The sequence below is a fragment of the Hyperolius riggenbachi genome, chromosome 10 (genome assembly GCF_040937935.1).
Source record: "Hyperolius riggenbachi isolate aHypRig1 chromosome 10, aHypRig1.pri, whole genome shotgun sequence".
NCBI lineage: Eukaryota > Metazoa > Chordata > Amphibia > Anura > Hyperoliidae > Hyperolius > Hyperolius riggenbachi.
This window is the reverse complement of record NC_090655.1, coordinates 292,055,365-292,082,477: the sequence shown is the minus strand read 5'-3', so window position 1 is coordinate 292,082,477 and position 27,113 is coordinate 292,055,365. Positions and strand designations below refer to the sequence as shown.

The following is a 27,113-nucleotide window of genomic DNA, read 5'->3' as shown; positions in this document are numbered from 1 at the left end:
CGAGTGGCTTGTACTAGTTACTCTGCCAGGTCACCGCGACCCCAGTGGCTTGCACTAGTTACTCTGCCAGGTCACAGCAACCCCAGTGGCTTGCACTAGTTACTCTGCCAGGTCACCGCGACCCCAGTGGCTTGTACTAGTTACTCTGCCAGGTCACAGCGAGTGGCTTGTACTAGTTACTCTGCCAGGTCACAGCGAGTGGCTTGTACTAGTTACTCTGCCAGGTCACCGCGAGTGGCTTGTACTAGTTACTCTGCCAGGTCACCGCGACCCCAGTGGCTTGTACTAGTTACTCTGCCAGGTCACAGTGACCCGAGTGGCTTGTACTAGTTACTCTGCCAGGTCACCGCGAGTGGCTTGTACTAGTTACTCTGCCAGGTCACAGCGACCCAAGTGGCTTGTACTAGTTACTCTGCCAGGTCACCGCGACCCCAGTGGCTTGTACTAGTTACTCTGCCAGGTCACCGCGAGTGGCTTGTACTAGTTACTGCCAGGTCACAGCGACCCACTGATGTGAGTTAACAGTTCATGCCTCAGGCCTACCCCCTTTTGAGCCTCACTACAATCTTTATACACAAACATGTACTCATCTAATTTCAATCTGCTTCGAACAAATTAGAGTACTGCGTGTACTGGTCTTTATTCCCAGAATTCCCTGGGTTTCCTATATGGATTAGTTAAGGGTCTGGTAGAACCTCAATCCCATCACTGGCCACTTACAGTACTGGTGGATCTCTGGGAAGTCCTCAAACCTTACCTGCATGTTCCAGAACCCATTCCTGGGCAATCTGCTACCTCATTCTACATTTATATCACCCCCTCAGGACCAGCATCCCAGTCCAGTGACCCCACCCCCCCTCAGGACCAACATCCCAGTCCAATGACCCTCCCCCCACCCCCCTCAGGACCAACATCCCAGTCCAATGCCCACACCCTTTCAGAACCAGAGTCCCAGTCTGTAGGAGTGACCCAGTCTAGTGACCACACCCCTCAGGACCAGAGTCCTAGTGCAATAACCACACTAGAGACAATGCTTTTATTGCAAGTTATTTTATTTCTTTAACATTGTGCAAATTTAGAATAAGTTGAGGAGTAATGAAGACAGTTCAGTAAATATCGGTCACCTGACCTTTGCTGGGTGAGGCTGGATACTGACAGAATTCTGAAGTAGACATGGCAGAACCATCTTCTAGTGCAATAGTCAACCTTCTAAATACTGCACAACTAGTGCAGGGCCAGGAGAGAACACCTAGAGAGAGTAAGGCCTCCAATATCATCCTATCACACAAGCTACACTGTCACCTGACCTGTCCTAACTGGGGGCTGGGGAGGATTAGACCACAAGGAAGCAGGACAGCCACCAGAGGAACCGGTTACGAAGTTAAGGTGCTTGGAGTCTTTGGTTAGAGGTTCCTGGCAGTTGAAGACATCTTGCAAACATGTTTCTTGGTTCAGGACATATTCCAGCTCAGACAGGAGTCGCCATGTTTCCTGCAGCCCAGGTGCCATACAGAATGCAGAAGTGAAAGTGAGGAAGTGTTCAAAGGGTCAAGTGTGAGAGGCCAATGGAACAGCAGCAGCTAGGTGTCCCTGGAAAACAAGATTACAAGTTATTGCTCCAACATCTGGCCTGAAACACTGGGTGTGGCTAACATTACAGAAAGTCGTGTGTATGGTCCCGCACCATCACGGTCAGTGCTGTGTAACTGTACAAGAAATTCCTTTCTCTTTTCCCCCCTCTGAGAGCATTGCAGAGAGTACAGAAACCTTCCCCCACATCCTGTGTCAGGTCAGCAAGGAGTTTCACGCCTGGCTGACTCACTGCCGAGGACCATTTCCTGCTTCAGCCTGCCCCCAAAAGAAAACCAGCTTGAAGCAGTAAGAAAAAGATTCCCTCCAAAATCAGATTCAAACAAAGAGAACTTTATTAATAATTCAAAATAAGTTTGGCACAGCAAGACAAAAATTTCCTGATACCTCGAAATCAGTTCTATCATTTACCTGAATTGCAATTTTCTAGCTATCAGGAATCAGTAGAGAAACCACTTTATCCGGCCTGTGCAGAGCGAACGCAATAGAATAGGCATGTATAGCCTCGTTCGATACAGGGTCGCAAGCCGCTTATGAATATAGTCTCGGATTTGCGATGCGCCAATCTGGGGCAGAGTCACACAGATTATTAATAATGGGTACATTTCTTGCTGAGTCTGGAGGTGGCAACCTGGCTTCCAGGAGATAACCTTGCCTTAAACACACCTACTTTCCAGGTAGTGACAGCCCCAAGACTCAGGTCCTATAAAAGTGGGGGTGGAACCAAACCTGCCCAGTTCTCCAAATTCCATCGATAAGGCAAGTCCAGGCAGGCGTTTAAGGAGAGCCGACGCCTGCAGTGCTCAAGGACTCTTAACCTGAATGCCTACTTTTAAACTGGACTCTTTCTTCATTCTTCAAATGGACTGTTCAGAAAATTTACTTAGTTATGCTGATTTTATTCCCTTTTATTTTTAAGCTCTGTGTGTATATGTTAATTGGTGTATATGAATTGTATGTGTGAGGTGAATATGTTGGCATCCGAACGCTCCATCCGCGAGTCAGTTCATCAAATTGCGAACTCTGGTTACCCTTTGTGATGAACAAAATGACCGTGTGAGGATTTCTGATGCTGATCGATTGCCCCATCCGCAGACTGGCCTTGCGGTCTATGACACTGGACCTCAATGTTCAGTTTCATGGCCAGTCCAAATCAGTTCCACCGACCTGCTCCAACCCCTGCAGGAGCCAAGTCTTGTCCTGACAACACAAGACTGAGAAGTGCACCAGGACAGGGGGACAAGCCAAACAGAAGTGCCCTGTATAGGTGCGTCTAATAAGGAAACAGAGTTCCCCTCACTTCATCCACCCACTGGAAGAGAGCTTACCCCATGTGACAGGTTTTCCCACTCCACAATGAATAGCCGGAGTTACCCCTTAGCAGGTCAGGCTGGATAATTACCTTCAGGTGTTCCTCCTGCAGGAGATGAAGAATCACTTCTGCTTCTTATACTTGAAGTAGATATAAGTACCGTCCTGTGTCCTGCAGAGACAGAAAGGAAACATAACTCAGTGTGAGGGGGTGTGTCCTGCAGAGGGGAAGGAAGCAGTGCTCAGTGAGGGGGTGTATCCTGTAGACAGGAAGCAGCTCAGTGTGAGGGGTGTGTCCTGCTGAGACAGAAAGGAAACAGTGTTCCGTGTTAGGGGGAGTGTCCTTCAGAGACAATGGTCACTGGTGGGAGTGGTGTGTCCTGCAGAGGAAGGAAGCATCCCTCAGTGTGAGGGGGCATGTAATGCAGAGACAATAGTCACTGATGTGAGGGGCGTGTCTTAAGAGAAGTGATTGGGGTAATTGTTGCACAATCTGGAGCCCCTCCCTTTTCACCTTCTGCACAATATGCTTAGGGTGAATATTATCACTCCTAACCCCTCCCAAGAAGTCAACTGTCCCCCTCCCCAAATCTTTGGCCACAGCTCCTTATGACGAGTGTGGGTCTAGTGCCCCCTATGGTGGCAGCAAGGTGTGGCAAGCCTATAATATTCCTATGCATTGTACAAATATGATATATTACAAAAACACTAGTCTGAGGCCGGCTAATATAATTAAGAGACTTGATTGTTGCTGCTCCAGATAGCTGGAAGTGCCACATGCTGAGTGTCTATAGATTTGTTTACTTATTGACAGTGGCCTTGCTGTAAACTTCTGTATCCTTAGATAAAGACTCATCTACACAGTACAATTTTCCAACCGAAAAAAATAAAAAACCAAATTTGGAAGTCTACACGCCTGGCAATTTATCACATCATCGGTCGATCTGACAGACAATTGCACCATGTAGAGGAGGCTTAAAGGGAACCAGAGATGAAAGAAGAGATTTTACACATGCCTGGGGCTTCCTCCAGCCCCATCTGCCTGGATCGCTCCCACGCCGTCTGAAACTACGAGAACCGGCTCCAGTCATGGGAGTCAGCTATGCAGGAGAAGTGCGCCCTCTACGTAGATCTCTCTCAAGCAGCTGCTAGAGATACGCAAAGAGCAAACTTCTACACTAGACTGGCTCTGACTGACGGAAGAGCGGGGAGCCGGTTCTCATAGCTGCGGGCAGCGGAGGACAGCGGCGTGGGAGTGATCTAGGCAGATGGGGCTGGAGGAAGCCCCAGGTATGTATAATCTTTTTTCGTCTCTGGTTCTCTTTAAGACCCATTGCGATTCAGGTGTTCCTGGAAGCTGCTTTAGAGTGAGAATTGTGCTGGGAATGAGCAGATCTGCTGTATATTCTTTCCATGGAGTGTTCGAGTGTTACTATATGATATGGACTAAAGGAGATTTCTTGGAACTATCGGTCTGCTTGCTGAGTTTGCACCCTCATCCCATCACACAAGGCTCTACAGACTAGAACAGGGGTAGGGAACCTATGGTTCAGGAGCCAGATGTGGCTCTTCTGATGGCTGCATCTGGCTCAGACAAACCAGTAGGGGTTGGTTCCCTAAGCTACATTGCTCAAGCAGCACAGCTTAGTTTGGCAGCATTAACAACATTTTTTCAAAGTAGGCACCCTACTGCTGTAGCATGCACTACTAACTTACTCGCGCTACCCCAAAATGGCCGCTTCAATTGTCTCACTCTGTATCCTGTCAGGTCCAGGGACTGAGATCCTCACACTTTGGCCCAATAGGCTGCCCCATCAAGTGACTGGCAGCCTATTGGGCTAAAGTGCAGGGATCTTGTCCTACAAAGTGAATGAACCCCCAAGCCAGCTAGTTAATTGTACAAGCTGTTAGTTTGCATTTCTCCTGTCTGGCTCTTGGGGAAATTGCTGATGTTGCTGAAACCCAAGAGAAGCTGAAGATGTGTCTGAAACTTCTGCTGCCTGGAGGTTCAGCTGTATACACATCACCAAGGCAACAGGGACTTGAGCCCTACTGTCCCAGTTTGAAACCTATGGTATGGCTCATGGAATTACATTTTAAAATATGGTGTTTATGGCTCTCAGCCAAAAAGGTTCCTGACCCCTGGACTAGAGACAGGAGCCACTTTGTGGCAGAGAATGGACAACCATGGCACTTACTCGTTCTTCTCCACAGTAGCTGCTGGGTGGTTGAACTTCTTGCAGAGGTCATCTAAGTCAGCAGGAGGCTCCTCCTCATAGCCGAAGGAGACATCCATCACCTTCAGGGTCTTGTTTGTATTGATGGTAGACAGGACCTCCTCTGCACATGTAGCTGTCATGGCACAATATCCCACCCTGAGGAAACAGCAAGTGTTACTGAATAATACAGACTGCAAGGCTCTGGCCAGGCCCAGCAAGGGTTCTGATACAGGCAGCAAGGCTCTGGCCAGGCCCAGCAAGGGTTACTGATACAGGCATCAAGGCTCTGGCCCAGCAAGGGTTACTGATACAGGCAGCAAGGCTCTGGCCCAGCAAGGGTTACCGATACAGGCATCACGGCTCTGGCCGGGCCCAAGACTTGAGGCCAACTTTTGCCAGTGGTTAGATAGCAGCCAGAGGTGGTCAATGGAGCCAAGTGAGAATTTCTCAGGTTTGGCCAGAAACTAGAGTTGCCCGATACATTTACCTCTGTCCAGGAGAAGTCAATTCAATCACTGTACAAAATAGCTGTGCTCCGCCTAATCAGACCATAAAGGGAGGGGCAACTGGGTGTGGCCAAATCAAAATTAATTCTTAATTAATCCTTGCAACAGACATTGCTTAACAAAATTGAGGGTTTTAATTTGACACTGCAGCATTTTTGGAGAAACCAACCCACCAAAGCTACTGAGGTTTCCTCTCCACGGGATTGGTCCACTGCTAGCAGCAGACAATTTATGCATACTACTAGAATTTTTTTTAAACATAGGGGGAATAGCTGTTTAGCTGCTCATCCTTATCAGGACATAAAGGAACATTTGCAGGTTTGAAGGTTTCTGGTGTGGCTAGGCTTCAGGTTAACTGAAGTTTGAGAACACCAGTTGCTACTAGTCCAAATAGCAAGTTAAACATGTAGACAGCTCTGTATACAAGTGGACCTTGTCTGCATGTGCTGGCCGCTTGCATGTTGGTATGAGTGGACCTTGTATACCCGAGCTGGCTGCTTGCACGTTGGGATGAGTGGACCTTGTATACCCGAGCTGGCGGCTTGCATGTTGGGATGAGTGGACCTTGTATACCCGAGCTGGCGGCTTGCATGTTGGGATGAGTGGACCTTGTATACCCGAGCTGGCGGCTTGCATGTTGGGATGAGTGGACCTTGTATACCCGAGCTGGCCGCTTGCATGTTGGGATGAGTGGACCTTGTATACCCGAGCTGGCCGCTTGCATGTTGGGATGAGTGGACCTTGTATACCCGAGCTGGCCGCTTGCATGTTGGGATGAGTGGACCTTGTATACCCGAGCTGGCCGCTTGCATGTTGGGATGAGTAGACCTTGTACACCCGAGCTGGCCGCTTGCATGTTGGGATGAGTGGACCTTGTATACCCGAGCTGGCGGCTTGCATGTTGGGATGAGTGGACCTTGTATACCCGAGCTGGCCGCTTGCATGTTGGGATGAGTGGACCTTGTATACCCGAGCTGGCCGCTTGCATGTTGGGATGAGTGGACCTTGTATACCCGAGCTGTCCGCTTGCATGTTGGGATGAGTGGACCTTGTATACCCGAGCTGGCCGCTTGCATGTTGGGATGAGTGGACCTTGTATACCCGAGCTGGCCGCTTGCATGTTGGGATGAGTGGACCTTGTATACCCGAGCTGGCCGCTTGCATGTTGGGATGAGTGGACCTTGTATACCTGAGCTGGCCGCTTGCACGTTGGGATGAGTGGACCTTGTATACCCGAGCTGGCCGCTTGCACATTGGGATGAGTGGACCTTGTATACCTGAGCTGGCTGCTTGCACGTTGGGATGAGTGGACCTTGTATACCAGAGCTGGCCGCTTGCATGTAGGGATGAGTGGACCTTGTATACCCGAGCTGGCCGCTTGCATGTTGGGATGAGTGGACCTTGTATACCCGAGCTGGCTGCTTGCACGTTGGGATGAGTGGACCTTGTATACCCGAGCTGGCCGCTTGCACATTGGGATGAGTGGACCTTGTATACCTGAGCTGGCTGCTTGCACGTTGGGATGAGTGGACCTTGTATACCCGAGCTGGCTGCTTGCACATTGGGATGAGTGGACCTTGTATACCCGAGCTGGCTGCTTGCACGTTGGGATGAGTGGACCTTGTATACCCGAGCTGGCTGCTTGCATGTTGGGATGAGTGGACCTTGATATTGATGGTTAGGCTTCATGTGAGAAAGCTGCAGTATTTTTGGAGAACTTACAGCCATAATTTTCTTCGTTTGGCAGGGTTTACTGCCGTTTGTCATGCATTGCTGCTAGATCAAGGGTTAAAACTACCACAAGAAGACAGAAAAAGGACACAGAGCCCAATATAGTAGTATGTGTAGTAGTATAGTATGCAAGAGTGGGTTACCACATAGGCAACCACTGTAAAGGTGGGTGGGGAGATTAAGATCTGACCCCACTCAGGTAAAAGGTACTCTGTTGTATTTTCATCATTGTCTAGTCCACCCTTGGAGGGGTGTTCCCCGTTCTATCTACAGAGGCACAAAGATGGGATAAAACCAGTTTAAAAAGGTGGCTTTATCCTAAATGGTTTTATCCCATCTTGGCACCTCTGTACAAGTATTTTCATGAAGGTTTAACACCAATTCATGTTTCCATCAGGGACAGAAAGAAATAGCACTGCCCCTCAGCCCGGTCTGTACTACCACACGCCACTTACCGGAACTCCTGCATGGAACATCCGGGGCTCCTCAGGGCCTCACATAAAGCCTTTGTCGCTTGGTCATCAAACTGGTTTCCAGACAGCTCCAGTTTGGTCAGAGTGTGGTTTGTGTGGATGACGGAGGCGAGGTCCTCACACACTGTCAGATCACATCCATACAACCTGGAGAAGACAGGACAACTCATTACTGTTTCCAGCTATAGGCAGAAGGCATCCTTGCACTGTGCCCCCCAATCTGTTCTGGCTGACAGGTATATTTATCTGTTGGTTGTAAATATAGCTGTATGTAGTTTAAGGATAACAGTTTTATCGTTCAGTCTTGTGCCCGTTCTGGTCATCTGAATAGGAATAGCTAGTGGGGGGGGGGGGGGGTCTCTTCCCTCCCTTCAGAACTGGAAGAGTGGTGGCAGTTAAATGACCCAGTTTCCAGTGTGTAATCAATTTTACCGATTGCACATGTAAGGGCACCACCAACCAATCTTTAATGATTTACTGTGCACACAGTGGATTTGCCTTCATAAGTCTCTAGTGCATGAGACCTGCATGGCAACCGTGGCCTAATACAGGATTGGTGTGTGGTTGTACCATTACCTTGTCGCGACCAATCTTTAGCGTCAGTTTGTTCACTGTATTTCACGCCATTGATGTGACCATTTCCCGGATAGTAACGGGAGCAGATTAGACAGGATGGGTGCATGTTCTCATGTTACGTGATGATCCAGCAAACTGTCTAATGTCAGACAGGATCGCGGGGCTGGATTGTCACACTAGTGTTACATTTATGCTACAACGGCCACCCCACCACTGATGGGGCAGAGTCCTCACCTTCTGCTCACGGCCACCCCACCACTGACGGGGCAGAGTCCTCACCTTCTGCTCATGGCCACCCCAGCTGGTACAGGGCACTGAAGCTGTGAGGGGGAAGTTCTATCACAACTCCCCTCTGTCCCTCTTGGGAACCAAATCCCTCTTTCAGAAATGTACAGATTTATGTATCTACTAAAAAAGACTTTTCATTGGCTATAAACTTAATACTCTTCAATTGAGTGTTTTCCCTTCATTGTAAAATAGGATGGTAGAGAGAGGACTAGTACGGTTAAGGATAAACATCTTTGGCTTCCACATGTGGTACAAGGGGTGTGGCAGTGGGTGTAATTACAGGCTAGGCAGGGGCGTGTCTTAAAGCATCTCTTATCTGAAAGTGTTGGGAGGTATGGTTCTATACATAGGGGTTCCTGCATGACAAGTCCATATGCTTGACCCAGGCTGGAGATCTGCAGATTACCTGGAGATTCTCCTCCCATAGGATAGTGAAGAGGAAATCTGCAGCTTATTGGGGAGGTTTTAGTCTACCCTAAGGCTATTTGATGTCCGTTAAGCCCCCTTTCTGTGGTTGGAGACAGAGCAGCCGAACGCTCAGAGGGTGGAGCAGTGTCACCCTCAGGGGGAGGAAAATGTCGAGCACCAGAACTCTGGATGTTAAGCTTGGAGATTTAGAGGCTCACCTCAGCTCTTTTAGGGTGCAGTTTGGATTCTTTAGGGCCTCACACAACACTTTGACTCCAGAGTCCTTGATACTGTTCCAGGTGAGATCCAGGTGGTGCAGAGATCGGTTGACCGTGATGACAGAGCCGATATCTTGGCAGGCGTCTGAAGACAGCTCGGTGTTCTGCAAGCTGGACAGAGGAGGACAAGGTTAGGCTGGCCAGTAAACCGTGCAGACTGAGGCTCATGTGGGCCTGTCTGAACCACTCACTTCAGTTCCTGCAGAGTGCAGGTCGGGTCCCTCATTGCCTCACACAGGATCTTCACTCCAGAGTCCTTCAAGCTATTGTAGGTCAGGTCCAGCATGGTCAGAGTGTGGTTCTTCAGAAGAACAGACTTGAAGTCCTCACAGGAATCTGAGGTTATTTTGTTCTCATTCAGCCTGCAGAGATCAAGACAGAATAGGAGTCCCTTTAGATCACTGGAAACACTGCCCCCCCCCCCTTCCAGGAGGTGACTGCCCCCATCCCATTGGCCAGTCCACCCCAGGAATGCAACCCATTCCATTGGCCAGTCTACCCCTAGCATGTGACTCCACCCTATTCCATTGGCCAGTCTACCCCTAGCATGTGACGCCACCCCATTCCATTGGCCAGTCCACCAAGCTTGTGTGACATTGACCTTACCTCAGTTCCTTCAGTGGACACCCAGGGTGTAGGAGGCCCTCACACAAGAGTTTAGCCCCGGCGTCCTTAATGTCATTATCCTTCATGTGCAGGACAGTGATGGAGCGGTTGGTCTTCAGGAGAGCCCCAATGTGCTCACAGCAGGAGGAAGTCAGATCAGAGAAGTCCAGCCTAGAGAAGACAGACAATGCATGACAGACCAATGCCAAGCTCTGTACAGCAAATCAAACTCCTGAGCATCGCAGCTCCCACCTACATGCAGCCTACACCACTGACCTACAGTAATCTCCAGTGTGTCTGAACCACTCCCATGTAACATGAGCCGGCTGACACCTCCAAGAGGAGGAGCCTGAGCACTGCAGCTCCACCTATAGTCTTCTCCAGTGCCTGAACCACTCCCATGTAACATGAACCGGCAGGAGACATGACCTGGCTGACACCTCCAAGGAGGAGGAGCCTGAGCACTGCAGCTCCACCTACAGTCCTCTCCAGCGTCTGAACCACTCATAGCAACATTTCCCCCCCCCCCCCATACCCTAAACAGTGCATGTTCTGCAGAAAACCAACATTCACAGGTGTATTGTCCCTGCAGAATGCATTAAAGGACAACTGAAGCAGCAGGTATATGGAGGCTGCCATATTTACCTTTCAATACCAGTTGCCTGGCTATCCTGCTGATTCTTCTGCCTCCAAATTCAGCCATAGCCCCTGAACAAGCATGCAGCAGATCAGATGTTTGACATTGACAGATCAGACAAGATTAGCTGCATGCTTGTTTTTGGTGTAAGTTAAACACTACTGCAGCCAAATAGACCAGCAGGACTGCCAGGCAACTGGTATTGTTTAAAAGGAAACAAAATATGGCAGCTTCTATATTCCTTTCAGGTTCAGAGGCAAGGTAACCCATATCCAAGCACAGGCATCACAGTCCCTGGTTAGGGAGGTCTTCAGATGTGGTAAATATCCCTGAAGGCTGGTATGGACTAGATAAAATGGTACTTAGTGTGGACTATATGAAGGCCTAACCAGGCTTATTACCTCACCCTGAACCCCCCCCCCCCCCCGTGCAGACCCCCATCTGCCCCCCACTCCCCTGCAGACCCTCAGCCCCCTCCCACCACTCCCCTGCAGACCTTCAGCCCTCACCTGAGATCCTGCAGGGTACATCCTGGCTCCTTCAGCCCCTCACACAGGAATTTGACACCAGCTTCCCCCGGGTTGTTCAGTGCAGTGTCCAGCTTGAGCAGAGAGCGGTTGATCTTGAGAGCAGAGCCCAGCTCTTCACAGCAGCTTGGAGTCAGGTTACAGTCATTCAATCTGTGGACAGAAATGACAAACATTTGGGGAAATGAATAAGCAAGCTAAGGGCCTGAGCACACTATGCACTGTGTCCACATAACACAAATGTTAGCTGAGAAGCAGACCAGACACAAGTGCCTTCAGGGCCAGATCACACTAGCACTCTGCCAGTGGTAAACAGCCTTGTGGCTAGAGGACACTCCATTGAAATGAATGGACAGCACAATCAGCTCAATGGAAATGTGTTATATCAGCAATGCTACATGCAGCATCCATGATCGCCTGTGCTGCACTCTGTGTCCCCTACAAGGTAGGAAGCACCACTAATGTTGCCAAAGTGAGATGCGTGTCTAAGGGTGCATACACACCAGACCATAGTCTTTTACCCTCTTCCATGTAGTATGAGAGCCATACCTACATAGTTTATTCTATTGAGCTAAACTCCATCAGATAGAAATCTTTGCAAGATACTGTACAGAAAGAGCCGTGCAGAGGAATGTCTGTTAAACAAGGTGTGTATGAGGATCTGCAGATCTCAGACTATATGAATACATTTTGCAGGAATGGATCTTTTGCAGCATCTTGCAAAGATTTCTGTCTGATGGGGAGTGCAGCTCCATAGAATAGACTGTGTAGGTATGGCTCTCATACTACATGGAAGGGGGTAAGATTTCTGTCTGATGGGGAGTGCAGCTCCATAGAATAGACTGTAGGTGTGGCTCTCATACTACATGGAAGGGGGTAAGATCTCTATCTGATGGGGGAGTGCAGCTCCATAGAATAGACTGTAGGTGTGGCTCTCATACTACATGGAAGGGGGTAAGATCTCTATCTGATGGGGAGTTCAGCTCCATAGAATAGACTGTGTAGGTGTGCCTCTCATACTACATGGAAGGGGGTGAGATTTCTGTCTGATGGGGAGTGCAGCTCCATAGAATAGACTGTAGGTGGGGCTCTCATACTACATGGAAGGGGGTAAGATTTCTGTCTGATGGGGAGTGCAGCTCCATAGAATAGACTGTAGGTGTGGCTCTCATACTACATGAAGGGTGGTAAAATTGGTCTGTGATCTTTCATTTTCCAAAGACTATGGTCTGAGGCGTGTATGCACCCTAACTGTCCAAGAGTCAAAAAGCCAGAGTTGTGCCCACAAAACATTTCTAAAAGCATCCTTTGCACACATTAAGAATGTGTCCCTCTCACATTATGGCTTCTATCTGTGCAGGTGGTCCATACTGGGACATCCCTGCCAACTGTTAGTAACTAGAGGTCTACCCCTTTCCAGGAGAGTCCAAGATCAATAAGGCAAGCTCCTTTCTCCACAGATATTCCTGTATAACACCACATTCTGAACAAGGCCAAGGAAGAGGACACCTTATAAAGCTAGCAGGTACTCAACAGGATGGGGTCCCCAAGCGATAAATCAAGACTTGTCTCATGACAACCCATCCTCCACCAGACCATGAGAATGACTCACATGAGTTCCTGCAGGATACAGTCTTGGTGGCGTAGACCATCACACAGAGCTTTCACAGCAGAGACCTCCAGGTTGTGGTGACTCAAGTGAAGTATAGTGAGAGATCGGCTGGTGGAGAGGAGAGAGGCGAGATCATTGAAGAAGGCTGGGGTGACCACACACACATGGAACCTGCAGGAAGAGGAGACAGTTCATGCTGTGTTCCTGCAACAAGGCTTCTCCCACCCAAGAGATATTGGCTAGAAAGGAGACTCAACTTACTCAAGTTCTTTGACTTTACTGTTTGTGTTGGACAACCATGAAGACTTTCCTGGCATCTCCAGGTCTTCAGCAAATCCACATCGTGTAAATCTAGGAGAAATAGGCAACACCAGAAGGGAAAAGTTCAGGCCTGAAACAGGTTTCCTAATCCATATAGAGTCTCTTCACTAGTTTAAACCATTAGTACAAAGTCACAAAAAAACCACCAATTTCCCATCAGGACAGACTGAGGGTTCTAATTACCCATCAGTTTGTTGCAGTCTGATTAATCCTGAGAGTAGTACAGAGTAAGGATATGCCAATAATTACTGCCACACAAACTATGGGTCAGGACAGGGCTGGCTGAGCTCAGGTTCTGTACAGACAAAGTTCTACCAAACACACTTAAATAGCACTCCTCCCTAGTCCTAACAGACAGACACAGAACATTTATATCGCGCTTTTCTCCTGTCGGACTCAAAGCGCCAGAGCTGCAGCCACTAGGATGCGCTCTATAGGCAGTAGCAGTGTTGGGGAGACTTGCCCAAGGTCTCCTACTGAATAGGTGCTGGCTTACTGAACAGGCAGAGCTGAGATTCGAACCCTGGTCTCCCATGTCAGAGGCAGAGCCCTTAACCATTACACTACCAGCACCTGTGACCAGCACATGGTGTTCCAGACAGGTGTAGAACAAATCCAGGCACATCACTGCAAAACAAGACATGTACATAAGCCATTAAGGAGGTGCTTAAGGGGTGGGGCCAGCAATATGGCAGGAGTGTAAACCCTTTACACTCATGCTCATACAAAAGCATTCACAGAAATCATCCAGGCACTACTGCTATCCCTACAGCCAAGGGAAAAACGAAGGTCTTTGTACAAGAGAATATATTATCTTATGTAGTCACCTACACTGTGCAGAGGTATCCCAATACTTGTAGGTGTCCTAACTCTAGCCCTGTAACATGCATAGTGCAGACATTCAAACATTGCATCAAAGCCATCTAAAGATTAGCATATCCTGACATCCTCTCCTAGAACTCAGTGCATCAGACCAAACAAAACTAACATGGAACAAAAACATGCAGCAGCCAAACAAGTAGCAAACTGGCATCCTCCTGCCTAAAAATTACAGACCGCCCCAGGTCCCGGACTACACACAAACCGCCCCAGGTCCCGGACTACACACAAACCGCCCCAGGTCCCCGGACTACACACAAACCGCCCCAGGTCCCGGACTACACACAAACCGCCCCAGGTCCCGGACTACACACAAACCGCCCCAGGTCCCGGACTACACACAAACCGCCCCAGGTCCCGGACTACACACAAACCGCCCCAGGTCCCGGACTACACACAAACCGCCCCAGGTCCCGGACTACACACAAACCGCCCCAGGTCCCGGACTACACACAAACCGCCCCAGGTCCCGGACTACACACAAACCGCCCCAGGTCCCGGACTACACACAAACCGCCCCAGGTCCCGGACTACACACAAACCGCCCCAGGTCCCGGACTACACACAAACCGCCCCAGGTCCCGGACTACACACAAACCGCCCCAGGTCCCGGACTACACACAAACCGCCCCAGGTCCCGGACTACACACAAACCGCCCCAGGTCCCGGACTACACACAAACCGCCCCAGGTCCCGGACTACACACAAACCGCCCCAGGTCCCGGACTACACACAAACCGCCCCAGGTCCCGGACTACACACAAACCGCCCCAGGTCCCGGACTACACACAAACCGCCCCAGGTCCCGGACTACTGCTCATTCCTGAGGCAATTCCTGCAGTCCCAACACCCAGCTGTGAAGCAAACCTCACTCAAGAGGGACCAGAGGTCAGCGTTCATTTAAGTACCAGTAAATATAAGCAAACTGATGTAACCATCTTCCCAATAGGAGGGTGCTGGAGCCAAATCTTTGGTTGGGATAAGGCGTATTATCGCTGCTGACAGTAAAATGATGTCACTGCACAGCCAGGCTGCACTAGAGCAGTTTATGGGTCAGGCTGCATTTTCTCCTCTGGCTGTCTCCATTGCCCCTTTTGCTCCCACTGCCTCTTGTCTGGCCTCACTTCCTTATTGGTCATTTGACCACCCAGAGCAGCCCTGGATACACTTCTAAACCGGCACTGGGAAATTGGGTGCAGAGCAAAGCAGAAAAAAAAAGTCTGTCCTCCAGCACAAGTCCCAGCAGCGTTACCATTTCTCCTCTGGGACACCATAGACTCAGGAGGAAAGATGCAATTTGGCTGCCAGCTATTGCTGGTGGCTAACCTACACCTTTTATTGGCAATTTGGGCTCAGTCTTCTCAAGGCACCCAAATTACTGTCTGCTAGAACGTTAACTAACATTGCAGCCTATGGTGTGCCCAAGATTCCCTATGCTGTCATTTTGAGCAACCCCTGTAGGAGAGCAATGGCACTCCCCATAAACCCCACAATGAAGGACCTGCAGGCATTTGACTACCGTTGGACATCAGTCACACACCAGAAATTGTGGCAATGAAGCAGGGCAGAGGCTGAAGCCCACAGCAGAAATGTGAGCTACTGTAACCCATGTGTGGTAGCTGTGAGAAGCTGGTGAACCATTGCCCCACCCGCGCTGGTGCAATCTGTGGACAGTGACATCTGGTCCATGTTGGGGTGAGGGCTTCATCTTGTGGCTACAGGGATTGCCTCTGGTCTAGTTTATGAAACACTGACTGATCCAGACTTTTCTTCATGTCTGAGAAGCTACACCTAAAAGCTCCCACCTCATCCCATCAGGGTCACGAGAATACTTACGAGAGCTTTGGAGCACCATGGAAGAGGGTGGACAGCAGCTGCAGGTCATTGGGTCTCATCAGAAAGTCTTCCAGGCTCATGGAGTTCTTGCCATCCTTGAAACAGTAGAGCAGTTCTCTGGTACAGATGTTCTCCATTGCCCCAGAGTAAAAACCCATTTCTAGCACAGGCTTTTCAGTGTTAAGCAATCTTCTGCATAGACCATCATCCTGCGCTTCATAGAGACAAGAAAGGGCAGCAATGGGAATTCTGGAGCACTTTCCACCAATCAGCCAGTTTTCCACAGCAGCTTTAGCCTTCAAGGAAGCATTACACCCAATGCTGCTTGCCAACTCCTTCAACTGACCATTGTGGAGAAGACCAGAGAGGAACCTTACAGGGGCAACCAAGAATGGGTGATTTTCTGCCAGATAACGGATGGATTTTTCCTTGCATACTCTTGGGAGGAAAGAGTCACCTTTCACACCACTGGTCTCCTTATCCTCAGCTTCTTGTCCCAACACGTAGTACAAGGCAGCAAAGAACTCCTGAAGACTGAGGTGAATGAAGCTGTACTTGGATAGGGCCTCCACATCCTGCTGAAAGAGGGTTGCATTTGGGAAGACAGAGGCTACATCTGTGATGGACAGTCCATGCCTACTTAGATCTTCCTCTTCAAACAATGTTTTGTGATTCAGGACCCCTTCATTGGCCAAGGCAGACAGTTTCTTCAGACAGGCCTCTACAGGCTTGCCACTGGCATGACCTTTCAGCAAGCTCTGGAGATAAAGCAGATAAACTGAAGTCAGGGTTTTACAGTTTGCAGAGGCTAGGTCCTCCTTCATTCCAGCCTTCAGGACAAAACAGACAAGCTGACAGGTCAAAGGTACAGCACAGAAGCTCCACAGAACCCCATTTTCTTTTAAGACAGAAAGAGCCTCATCTGCCTGATCTTTTTCAGGAAAAGCCTGGTGAAGATATTTCTCAATCTCATTCTCCGAGAGTCCCAAAAGTTCAATGGAACAAGGATCATTAACCACATCTTTGAGCTTTTTCAATGACAAGGATGATGAAGAGATGATCAGTGGGGTCTCACCAAGGACCTCTTTGTTGAACCAGCATCTCAGGAAAGTATCTTTGTGTGTCTCCAGGAAAGGGTCTTCATAGTCATCATAGTCGTCTTCCAGGTTCCAATGGAGCTCATCAAATCCATCAATCAGGACAAGAATCTTGGTGGGGTCTTCAAAAATGGACTTCATCACATCCTCTGGACAATCTAGCTTGCATGTTTTGGACACTAGTTTGGTAATGTTGATGCTGCCATCAATCTGATTGAGATCTTTGCTGCTCATATAGAACACAAAGTTAAACTTGTCCTTATATAGGACTCCAGAGACCCAGTCCAGCATGATCTTCTGTAAGGTGGTTGTCTTACCTATCCCATGAGGTCCAAACAAGACTATGTTCCTGGGGACGAAGCCAGTGCTGCCTGCAACAAGGAGGTCCTGGACAGAAGATGGGGAATATCGGTCTGAGGACTTTCTGACTTCAGCTTGTTCCAGCAGAGTGCCAGTATGAGGAATGGTTCGGCCTTCCTCTCGATTAACTTGAAAGGGTCGGAGTCTGGGATAGCTTTTCTCCAGCCCAGCAAACTGCTGGAGGCCACCCTTCACTGCCAGGAACTTCGATTTCCAGTCTAAGTATGAGAAAAAAACCTCTGAAGCAAAATTACGTGTTGCATACTCATTAAAATTTTCCAACAGAGTCACTGTCTACATGTCCTGAGGCAACCAAGGTGAGGAAGCACAACACATCTACAGCTAGCGGTACCGGGCATAGAGGGGCTATATGGCTACAGCCAGCAGTGCAGGGTATAGAGGGGCTATATGGCTACAGCCAGCAGCGCCGGGTATAGAGGGGCTATATGGCTACAGCCAGCAGTGCAGGGTATAGAGGGGCTATATGGCTACAGCTAGCAGTGCAGGGTATAGAGGGGCTATATGGCTACAGCTAGTGCAGGGCATAGCGGGGCTATATGGCTACAGCTAGTGCAGGGCATAGCGGGGCTATATGGCTACAGCTAGCAGTGCAGGGCATAGCGGGGCTATATGGCTACAGCTAGCAGTGCAGGGCATAGCGGGGCTATATGGCTACAGCTAGCAGTGCAGGGCATAGAGGGGCTATATGGCTACAGCTAGCAGTGCAGGGCATAGAGGGGCTATATGGCTACAGCTAGCAGCGACGGGTATAGAGGGGCTATATGGCTACAGCTAGCAGTGACGGGTATAGAGGGGCTATATGGCTACAGCTAGCAGTGCTGGGTATAGAGGGGCTATATGGCTACAGCTAGCAGTGGCTGGGGACATCATTGTGGCCACTTCAATCCTGGTTCTGCTGGGCCAACAGCAGCAAGACAGCGTCATAGATGGGAGTCTGAGCAGCCCCCCAGTAGGTGAACTAATCAATGATGCCCCCTACAGAGCACATTTACAAACCTCTAAAGGTTCTCAGATGCCCTTTAAGTGGACCTGAACTCTTGCACAGGACAGAAGGAAAACAGGGAAATACACCCTGTATGCATTGAGAGTTTAGCCTGTCTAATCACAAGTAGTAATTTGATCTCTCCCCTGTCACATGACTGCCTATGGCAGATAAGCCCACTTGAAAGCACAGGATGTTAATATGTCTGCTTCCATAAATCAGGAAGTAGGAAGTGCAGATTTTAGGATTTCTATCAGTGGTAACAAAAGTGTGTTTCTGTAAAGGTTCTGCTGTTGTGTCTCTTTTAAAGCCGAGGGGAAGTTCTGAGTTTAGGTCCACTTTAGTGACCTGTGAAAACCCATCTCTGACCTCACATGATCTGGTTTATCTCCAGTAATTGACCACCTACCCCATATTCCTAGTGACAAACCTTAGAGAGTCAGTGAGAGGCCATCTCAAGACTGCATCCAACTATAGTGGACCAACCAGGGGCACATCTGGTGGAATCTGATTGGTCCACATACAAGCAACATACGGCTTACATGAAAGCTGGACATATGGAATCTCATCTGGGCAAGAGAAGGTCAATGCTCCAGGCAAAGAGATAAGAACTGGATTACCTTTCACAGCAGCTTCTGCCATGGTGCTCAACCGAACTGATCGCAGGACTGAAGAAAGCACTGACCACACCTGGAACAGAAACAAAACAGTCACTGAGGGGGAATGTGAGGAACCTCAACACACCACAAGCAAGACAGCTCTTTATCCAGCAACCAACCCATTGCTAATCTTATACATCCTCTTGGCTGTACAGACCTCAGGCTGGTGGATGTGTAACACCACCGGCCAATATATCCCCCAGCCTGAGGTCTGTATAGCCAAGAGGATGTATCCCAACACTGGCCATTGGCCAATATATTCTCCAGCCTGGAAGTCTGTATAACAAAGAGGATGTATCCCAACACTGGCCAATATATCCTCCAGCCTGAGGTCTGTATAGCCAAGAGGATGTATCCCAGCACTGGCCAATATATCCCCCAGCCTGAGGTCTGTATAGCCAAGAGGATGTATCCCAACACTGGCCAATATATCCCCCAGCCTGAGGTCTGTATAGCCAAGAGGATGTATCCCAGCACCAGCCAATATATATGCCAGCCTGAGGTCTGTATAACCAAGAGGATGTATCCCAACACTGGCCAATATATCCCCCAGCCTGAGGTCTGTATAGCCAAGAGGATGTATCCCAGCACCAGCCAATATATCCCCCAGCCTGAGGTCTGTATAGCCAAGAGGATGTATCCCAACACTGGCCAATATATCCCCCAGCCTGAGGTCTGTACAACCAAGAAGATGTATCCCAGCACCGGCCAATATATCCCCCAGCCTGAGGTCTGTATAGCCAAGAGGATGTATCCCAGCACCGGCCAATATATCCCCCAGCCTGAGGTCTGTATAGCCAAGAGGATGTATCCCAGCACCGGCCAATATATATGCCAGCCTGAGGTCTGTATAACCAAGAGGATGTATCCCAACACTGGCCAATATATCCCCCAGCCTGAGGTCTGTATAGCCAAGAGGATGTATCCCAGCACTGGCCAATATATCCCCCAGCCTGAGGTCTGTATAGCCAAGAGGATGTATCCCAACACTGGCCAATATATCCTCCAGCCTGAGGTCTGTATAGCCAAGAGGATGTATCCCAGCACTGGCCAATATATCCCCCAGCCTGAGGTCTGTGTAGCCAAGAGGATGTATCCCAACACTGGCCAATATATCCCCCAGCCTGAGGTCTGTATAACCAAGAGGATGTATCCCAACACTGGCCAATACATCCCCAGCCTGAGGTCTGTATAGCCAAGAGGATGTATCCCAGCACCGGCCAATATATCCCCCAGCCTGAGGTCTGTACAGCCAAGAGGATGTATCCCAACACTGGCCAATATATCCCCCAGCCTGAGGTCTGTATAGCCAAGAGGATGTATCCCAGCACCAGCCAATATATCCCCCAGCCTGAGGTCTGTATAGCCAAGAGGATGTATCCCAACACTGGCCAATATATCCCCCAGCCTGAGGTCTGTGTAGCCAAGAGGATGTATCCCAACACTGGCCAATATATCCCCCAGCCTGAGGTCTGTGTAGCCAAGAGGATGTATCCCAGCACTGGCCAATATATCCCCCAGCCTGAGGTCTGTATAGCCAAGAGGATGTATCCCAACACTGGCCAATATATCCCCCAGCCTGAGGTCTGTATAGCCAAGAGGATGTATCCCAGCACTGGCCAATATATCCCCCAGCCTGAGGTCTGTATAGCCAAGAGGATATATGACAGCACTGGCCAATATATCCCCCAGCCTGAGGTCTGTATAGCCAAGAGGATGTATCCCAGCACTGGCCAATATATCCCCCAGCCTGAGGTCTGTATAGCCAAGAGGATGTATCCCAACACTGGCCAATATATCCCCCAGCCTGAGGTCTGTATAGCCAAGAGGATGTATCCCAGCACCAGCCAATATATATGCCAGCCTGAGGTCTGTATAACCAAGAGGATGTATCCCAACACTGGCCAATATATCCCCCAGCCTGAGGTCTGTATAGCCAAGAGGATGTATCCCAGCACCAGCCAATATCCCCCAGCCTGAGGTCTGTATAGCCAAGAGGATGTATCCCAACACTGGCCAATATATCCCCCAGCCTGAGGTCTGTATAGCCAAGAGGATGTATCCCAGCACCGGCCAATATATATGCCAGCCTGAGGTCTGTATAACCAAGAGGATGTATCCCAACACTGGCCAATATATCCCCCAGCCTGAGGTCTGTATAGCCAAGAGGATGTATCCCAGCACCAGCCAATATATCCCCCAGCCTGAGGTCTGTATAGCCAAGAGGATGTATCCCAACACTGGCCAATATATCCCCCAGCCTGAGGTCTGTATAACCAAGAGGATGTATCCCAACACTGGCCAATATATCCCCCAGCCTGAGGTCTGTATAGCCAAGAGGATGTATCCCAGCACCAGCCAATATATCCCCCAGCCTGAGGTCTGTATAGCCAAGAGGATGTATCCCAACACTGGCCAATATATCCCCCAGCCTGAGGTCTGTACAACCAAGAAGATGTATCCCAGCACCGGCCAATATATCCCCCAGCCTGAGGTCTGTATAGCCAAGAGGATGTATCCCAGCACCGGCCAATATATATGCCAGCCTGAGGTCTGTATAACCAAGAGGATGTATCCCAACACTGGCCAATATATCCCCCAGCCTGAGGTCTGTACAGCCAAGAGGATGTATTCCAACACTGGCCAATATATCCTCCAGCCTGAGGTCTGTATAGCCAAGAGGATGTATCCCAGCACTGGCCAATATATCCCCCAGCCTGAGGTATGTATAACCAACAGGATGTATCCCAGCACCGGCCAATATATCCCCCAGCCTGAGGTCTGTACAGCCAAGAGGATGTATCCCAACACTGGCCAATATATCCCCCAGCCTGAGGTCTGTACAGCCAAGAGGATGTATCCCAACACTGGCCAATATATCCCCCAGCCTGAGGTCTGTATAGCCAAGAGGATGTATCCCAGCACTGGCCAATATATCCCCCAGCCTGAGGTATGTATAACCAACAGGATGTATCCCAGCACCGGCCAATATATCCCCCAGCCTGAGGTCTGTACAGCCAAGAGGATGTATCCCAGCACTGGCCAATATATCCCCCAGCCTGAGGTCTGTATAGCCAAGAGGATGTATCCCAGCACCGGCCAATATATACGCCAGCCTGAGGTCTGTATAGCCAAGAGGATGTATCCCAACACTGGCCAATATATCCTCCAGCCTGAGGTCTGTATAGCCAAGAGGATGTATCCCAACACTGGCCAATACATCCACCAGCCTGAGGTCTGTATAGCCAAGAGGATGTATCCCAACACTGGCCAATATATCCCCCAGCCTGAGGTCTGTATAGCCAAGAGTATGTATCCCAGCACTGGCCAATATATCCCCCAGCCTGAGGATGTATCCCAGCACTGGCCAATATATCCCCCAGCCTGAGGTCTGTATAACCAAGAGGATGTATCCCAACACTGGCCAATATATCCCCCAGCCTGAGGTCTGTATAGCCAAGAGGATGTATCCCAGCACCGGCCAATATATCCCCCAGCCTGAGGTCTGTATAGCCAAGGGGATGTATCCCAACAGTGGCCAATATATCCTCCATCCTGGAGGTCTGTATAACCAAGAGGATATATGACAGCACTGGCCAATATATCCTCCAGCCTGAGGTCTATATAGCCAAGAGGATGTATCCCAGCACTGGCCAATATATCCTCCAGCCTGAGCTCTGTACAGCCAAGAGGATGTATCCCAGCACTGGCCAATATATCCCCCAGCCTGAGGTCTGTACAGCCAAGAGGATGTGTCCCAGCACCGGCCATTATATCCTCCAGCCTGAGGTCTGTATAGCCAAGAGGATGTATCCCTGCACTGCCCAATATATCCCCCAGCCTGAGGTCTGTACAGCCAAGAGGATGTATCCCAGCACTGGCCAATATATCCCCCAGCCTGAGGTCTGTATAGCCAAGAGGATGTATCCCAGCACTGGCCAATATATCCCCCAGCCTGAGGTCTGTATAGCCAAGAGGATGTATCCCAACACTGGCCAATATATCCCTCAGCCTGAGGTCTGTATAGCCAAGAGGATGTATCCCAACACTGGCCAATATATCCTCCAGCCTGAGGTCTGTATAGCCAAGAGGATGTATCCCACCACTGGCCAATATATCCACCAGCCTGAGGTCTGTATAGCCAAGAGGATGTATCCCAGCACTGGCCAATATATCCCCCAGCCTGAGGTCTATATAGCCAAGAGGATATATCCCAACACTGGCCAATATATCCCCCAGCCTGAGGTCTGTATAGCCAAGAGGATGTATCCCAGCACCGGCCAATATATCCCCCAGCCTGAGGTCTGTATAGCCAAGAGGATGTATCCCAACACTGGCCAATATATCCCCCAGCCTGAGTTCTGTATAGCCAAGAGGATGTATCCCACCACTGGCCAATATATCCCCCAGCCTGAGGTCTGTATAGCCAAGAGGATGTATCCCAACACTGGCCAATATATCCCCCAGCCTGAGGTCTGTATAGCCAAGAGGATGTATCCCAGCACCGGCCAATATATCCCCCAGCCTGAGGTATGTATAGCCAAGAGGATGTATCCCAACACTGGCCAATATATCCCCCAGCCTGAGGTCTGTACAGCCAAGAGGATGTATCCCAACACTGGCCAATATATCCCCCAGCCTGAGGTCTGTACAGCCAAGAGGATGTATCCCAACACTGGCCAATATATCCCCCAGCCTGAGGTCTGTATAGCCAAGAGGATGTATCCCAGCACTGGCCAATACATCCCCCAGCCTGAAGTCTGTATAGCCAAGAGGATGTATCCCAGCACTGGCCAATATATACACCAGCCTGAGGTCTGTATAGCCAAGAGGATGTATCCCACCACCGGCCAATATATCCCCCAGCCTGAGGTCTGTATAGCCAAGAGGATGTATCCCAACACTGGCCAATATATCCCCCAGCCTGAGGTCTATATAGCCAAGAGGATATATCCCAACACTGGCCAATATATCCCCCAGCCTGAGGTCTGTATAGCCAAGAGGATGTATCCCAGCACTGGCCAATATATCCCCAGCCTGAGGTCTGTATAACCAAGAGTTGTAGGTTGGCAATTGTAAAGCTACAGTCTCACAACGGCCAATATATACAGTGTAACTGGAATGAAAGTCATAAAACCATCTCAATGGCCATGTGTACAAGCAGCTTGACTATAGACCCATATGTAGGATCCCTGCAGGGCCAGCTTCTGTAGCTCTGTACACATTAATGCATTTCTAAACAAAAAACACTTAAGCCACCTACTACTGGCTACACCCATCCCTGGCCACCTACTACTGGCTACACCCATCCCTGGCCACCTATACTGTGGCCACACCTATCCCTGGCTACCTATGCTGTGGCCACCTACTACCGGCTACCTATACTGTGGCCACCTACTACTGGCTACACCCATCCCTGGCTACCTATACTGCGGGCACCTACTACTGGCTACACCTATCCCTGGCTGCCTATGCTGTGGCCACCTACTACACCTATCCCTGGCTACCTATCCTGCAGCCACCTACTGCTGGCTACACCTGTCCCTGGCTGCCTATGCTGTGGCCACCTACTACACCTATCCCTGGCTACCTATGCTGCAGCCACCTACTACTGGCTACACCTATCCCTGGCTACCTATTCTGCAGCCACCTACTACTAACTAAACCTATCCCTGGCTACCTATGCTGCAGCCACCTATTACTGGCTACACCTATCCCTTGCTACCTATCCTGCGGCCACCTATTACTGGCTACACCTCTAACGCCACCAGGACTTTTGCAGGAGCAGGGTGAGCCTTTTTATATAGTTTTACCCGGCGCCCCAAATTTCTCAGCAGTTTAACCATATGTATGCCGAGGGTGTGGGGCACCTGACACTGGGATGGGGGCACATTAGTGTAAGGGGTCCCTGCACCCGACACTGGGATGGGGGCACATTAGTGTAAGGGGTCCCTGGGTCCAAATAATTGGATGATACCATATACTGTAATATGGTCATATCATGGTACTGTTAGACATACTGTGGAATTTCATACCATTGAAACCCTAAAACCAACCAGCAGCTCTTCCTTCAGAGAGCCAGACTATCCCTGAAAGGGACAACCTGCTAGACAAGCATCCCAGGGAGCCAGTCTATCCCTGAAAGGGACAACCTGCTAGACAAGCATCCCAGGGAGCCAGACTATCCCTGAAAGGGACAACCTGCTAGACAAGCATCCCAGGGAGCCAGACTACCCCTGAAAGGGACAACCTGCTAGACAAGCATCCCAGGGAGCCAGACTATCCCTGAAAGGGACAACCGGCTAGACAAGCATCCCAGGGAGCCAGACTATCCCTGAAAGGGACAACCGGCTAGACAAGCATCCCAGGGAGCCAGACTATCCCTGAAAGGGACAACCTGCTAGACAAGCATCCCAGGGAGCCAGACTATCCCTGAAAGGGACAACCTGCTAGACAAGCATCCCAGGGAGCCAGACTATCCCTGAAAGGGACAACCTGCTAGACAAGCATCCCAGGGAGCCAGACTATCCCTGAAAGGGACAACCTGCTAGACAAGCATCCCAGGGAGCCAGACTATCCCTGAAAGGGACAACCTGCTAGACAAGCATCCCAGGAAGCCAGACTATCCCTGAAAGGGACAACCTGCTAGACAAGCATCCCAGGGAGCCAGACTATCCCTGAAAGGGACAACCTGCTAGACAAGCATCCCAGGGAGCCAGACTATCCCTGAAAGGGACAACCTGCTAGACAAGCATCCCAGGGAGCCAGACTATCCCTGAAAGGCACAACCTGCTAGACAAGCATCCCAGAGAGCCAGACTATCCCTGAAAGGGACAACCTGCTATACAAGCATCCCAGGGAGCCAGACTATCCCTGAAAGGGACAACCTGCTAGACAAGCATCCCAGAATTACTTTGTTGTATTACAGAGGACCTGAACTCAGGCCTTCCTCTCTGCTCTAAGACATGCAGCAGCAGAATAATAACCTTTTTAAGACAGACATCTGATACAAGTCCAGCAATAAATCTGCATTGTGCCCTTTCTCTCCCCCCCCCCAGATTCCATGCTGAACAGATACAGTAGAATCTCATTGGATGAAAGATTGGATCATTAGTGGCCACCATACCATGTATGACCAATTTGGATATAGTAAACTTCTGATATAAGTACTTTTCCTGGTCCCATGGACTTTGCTATAAATGGATTCTACTGCCACCCACATACAGACAGACAGGGCTATACACTAGACTGAATAGTATTGTCTCCAGGCATGCAGTTCCTGAACACTGGGGTCTGTGAGCAGAGGTATGGGGGCCCCTGGAACAGCCTAGAGTCTTGTGTGAGCCATGTCACAGGCATGGACATCTGAATAACAGGAGGGTCTGGGGTATGAGAAGCACTGGCAGGTACTCTTTAGAAGAAGAAGTGGTCAGTAGGCTTGTTACACACCAGAAGCAAGGCACCTCCTTACTATGAGAACACTGTACTCCAAGCCCTTCTGTATGAAGTAAGGTGGATCAGGCTCCACCCCCCTCTCCATTCTTCCTGCACAGACTGGCATGTCTTGTGGGAGGAGCCACCAACAGAGCTCACTGCCAGCTAACCACCTCCCTGGCACTAGAAGTGGTGGTAACTGCCAGTCTTGCTTTACTGTACATAACCCTGTTAAGGCAAAACATACAAGTCATCGCTAAACACACCCTTCTCTGAAGAACTAGTAATACACTGACAGCAGATCCGAGGGGGATCCCACCACAGGCCAGAGGCTGGGGAGACCTACTGTATGAGAAATGTACCTCCTCTATTACACCTAATGGCCCCCAACTCCTTTACAGCATGCATGACAACATGTGCACAACCAGAGGAAGGATAAGGGCTACAGATTGGGCAAGTATGAGGACCGTACAGAAACCCATGTTCCCCCATCCCTGGCCACAGAGCACTGACAACTCCCTTACATGGCCAGATGTTCTAGTTCCCCATAAGGCAAGCTGAAGGTTAGCAGAGATCAGTTACCTGGAGGGAGGAGGCCCCAGTGTGCTGTATATCTGCATTACACACTAGTACCCCTGCAGAGATCAGTTACCTGGAGGGAGCAGGCTGGAGAAGGCCCTAGTGTCCTGTATATCTGCATTACACACCAGTACCCCTGCAGAGATCAGTTACCTGGAGGGAGCAGGCTGGAGGAGGCCCCAG

The 27,113-nt window shown here is 49.8% G+C and overlaps 1 protein-coding gene across 1 annotated transcript; it reads right to left on the bottom strand.

The window, feature by feature from the left end:
* Positions 1-1,034: 1,034 nt before the first annotated feature.
* LOC137535599 (NACHT, LRR and PYD domains-containing protein 14-like) lies at positions 1,035-27,113 on the bottom strand. Its single transcript, XM_068257451.1, has 13 exons — positions 27,084-27,113; positions 18,879-18,948; positions 15,799-17,473; positions 13,024-13,113; positions 12,763-12,933; positions 11,133-11,303; positions 9,987-10,157; positions 9,572-9,742; positions 9,321-9,491; positions 7,813-7,977; positions 5,100-5,276; positions 2,993-3,073; positions 1,035-1,590 (listed from the first exon to the last, which is right to left on the bottom strand). The coding sequence occupies exons 2-12, from the start codon at positions 18,898-18,900 to the stop codon at positions 3,025-3,027; spliced, it is 3,033 nt and encodes a 1,010-aa protein (XP_068113552.1). The 5' UTR covers positions 18,901-18,948; positions 27,084-27,113; the 3' UTR covers positions 1,035-1,590; positions 2,993-3,024.

What these genes read in the sequence shown, in the direction of transcription:
- LOC137535599 (XM_068257451.1), bottom strand. Translation starts at nt 18,900, where the DNA reads ATGGCAGAAGCTGCTGTGAAAG. An exon ending in TGTATCCTGCAGGAACTCAT is followed by an intron (nt 11,304 to 12,762) that starts GTGAGTCATTCT and finishes TTCTGTCCACAG; the next exon opens with ATTGAATGACTGTAACCTGA. An exon ending in GCTACTGTGGAGAAGAACGA is followed by an intron (nt 3,074 to 5,099) that starts GTAAGTGCCATG and finishes CTGTCTCTGCAG; the next exon opens with GACACAGGACGGTACTTATA.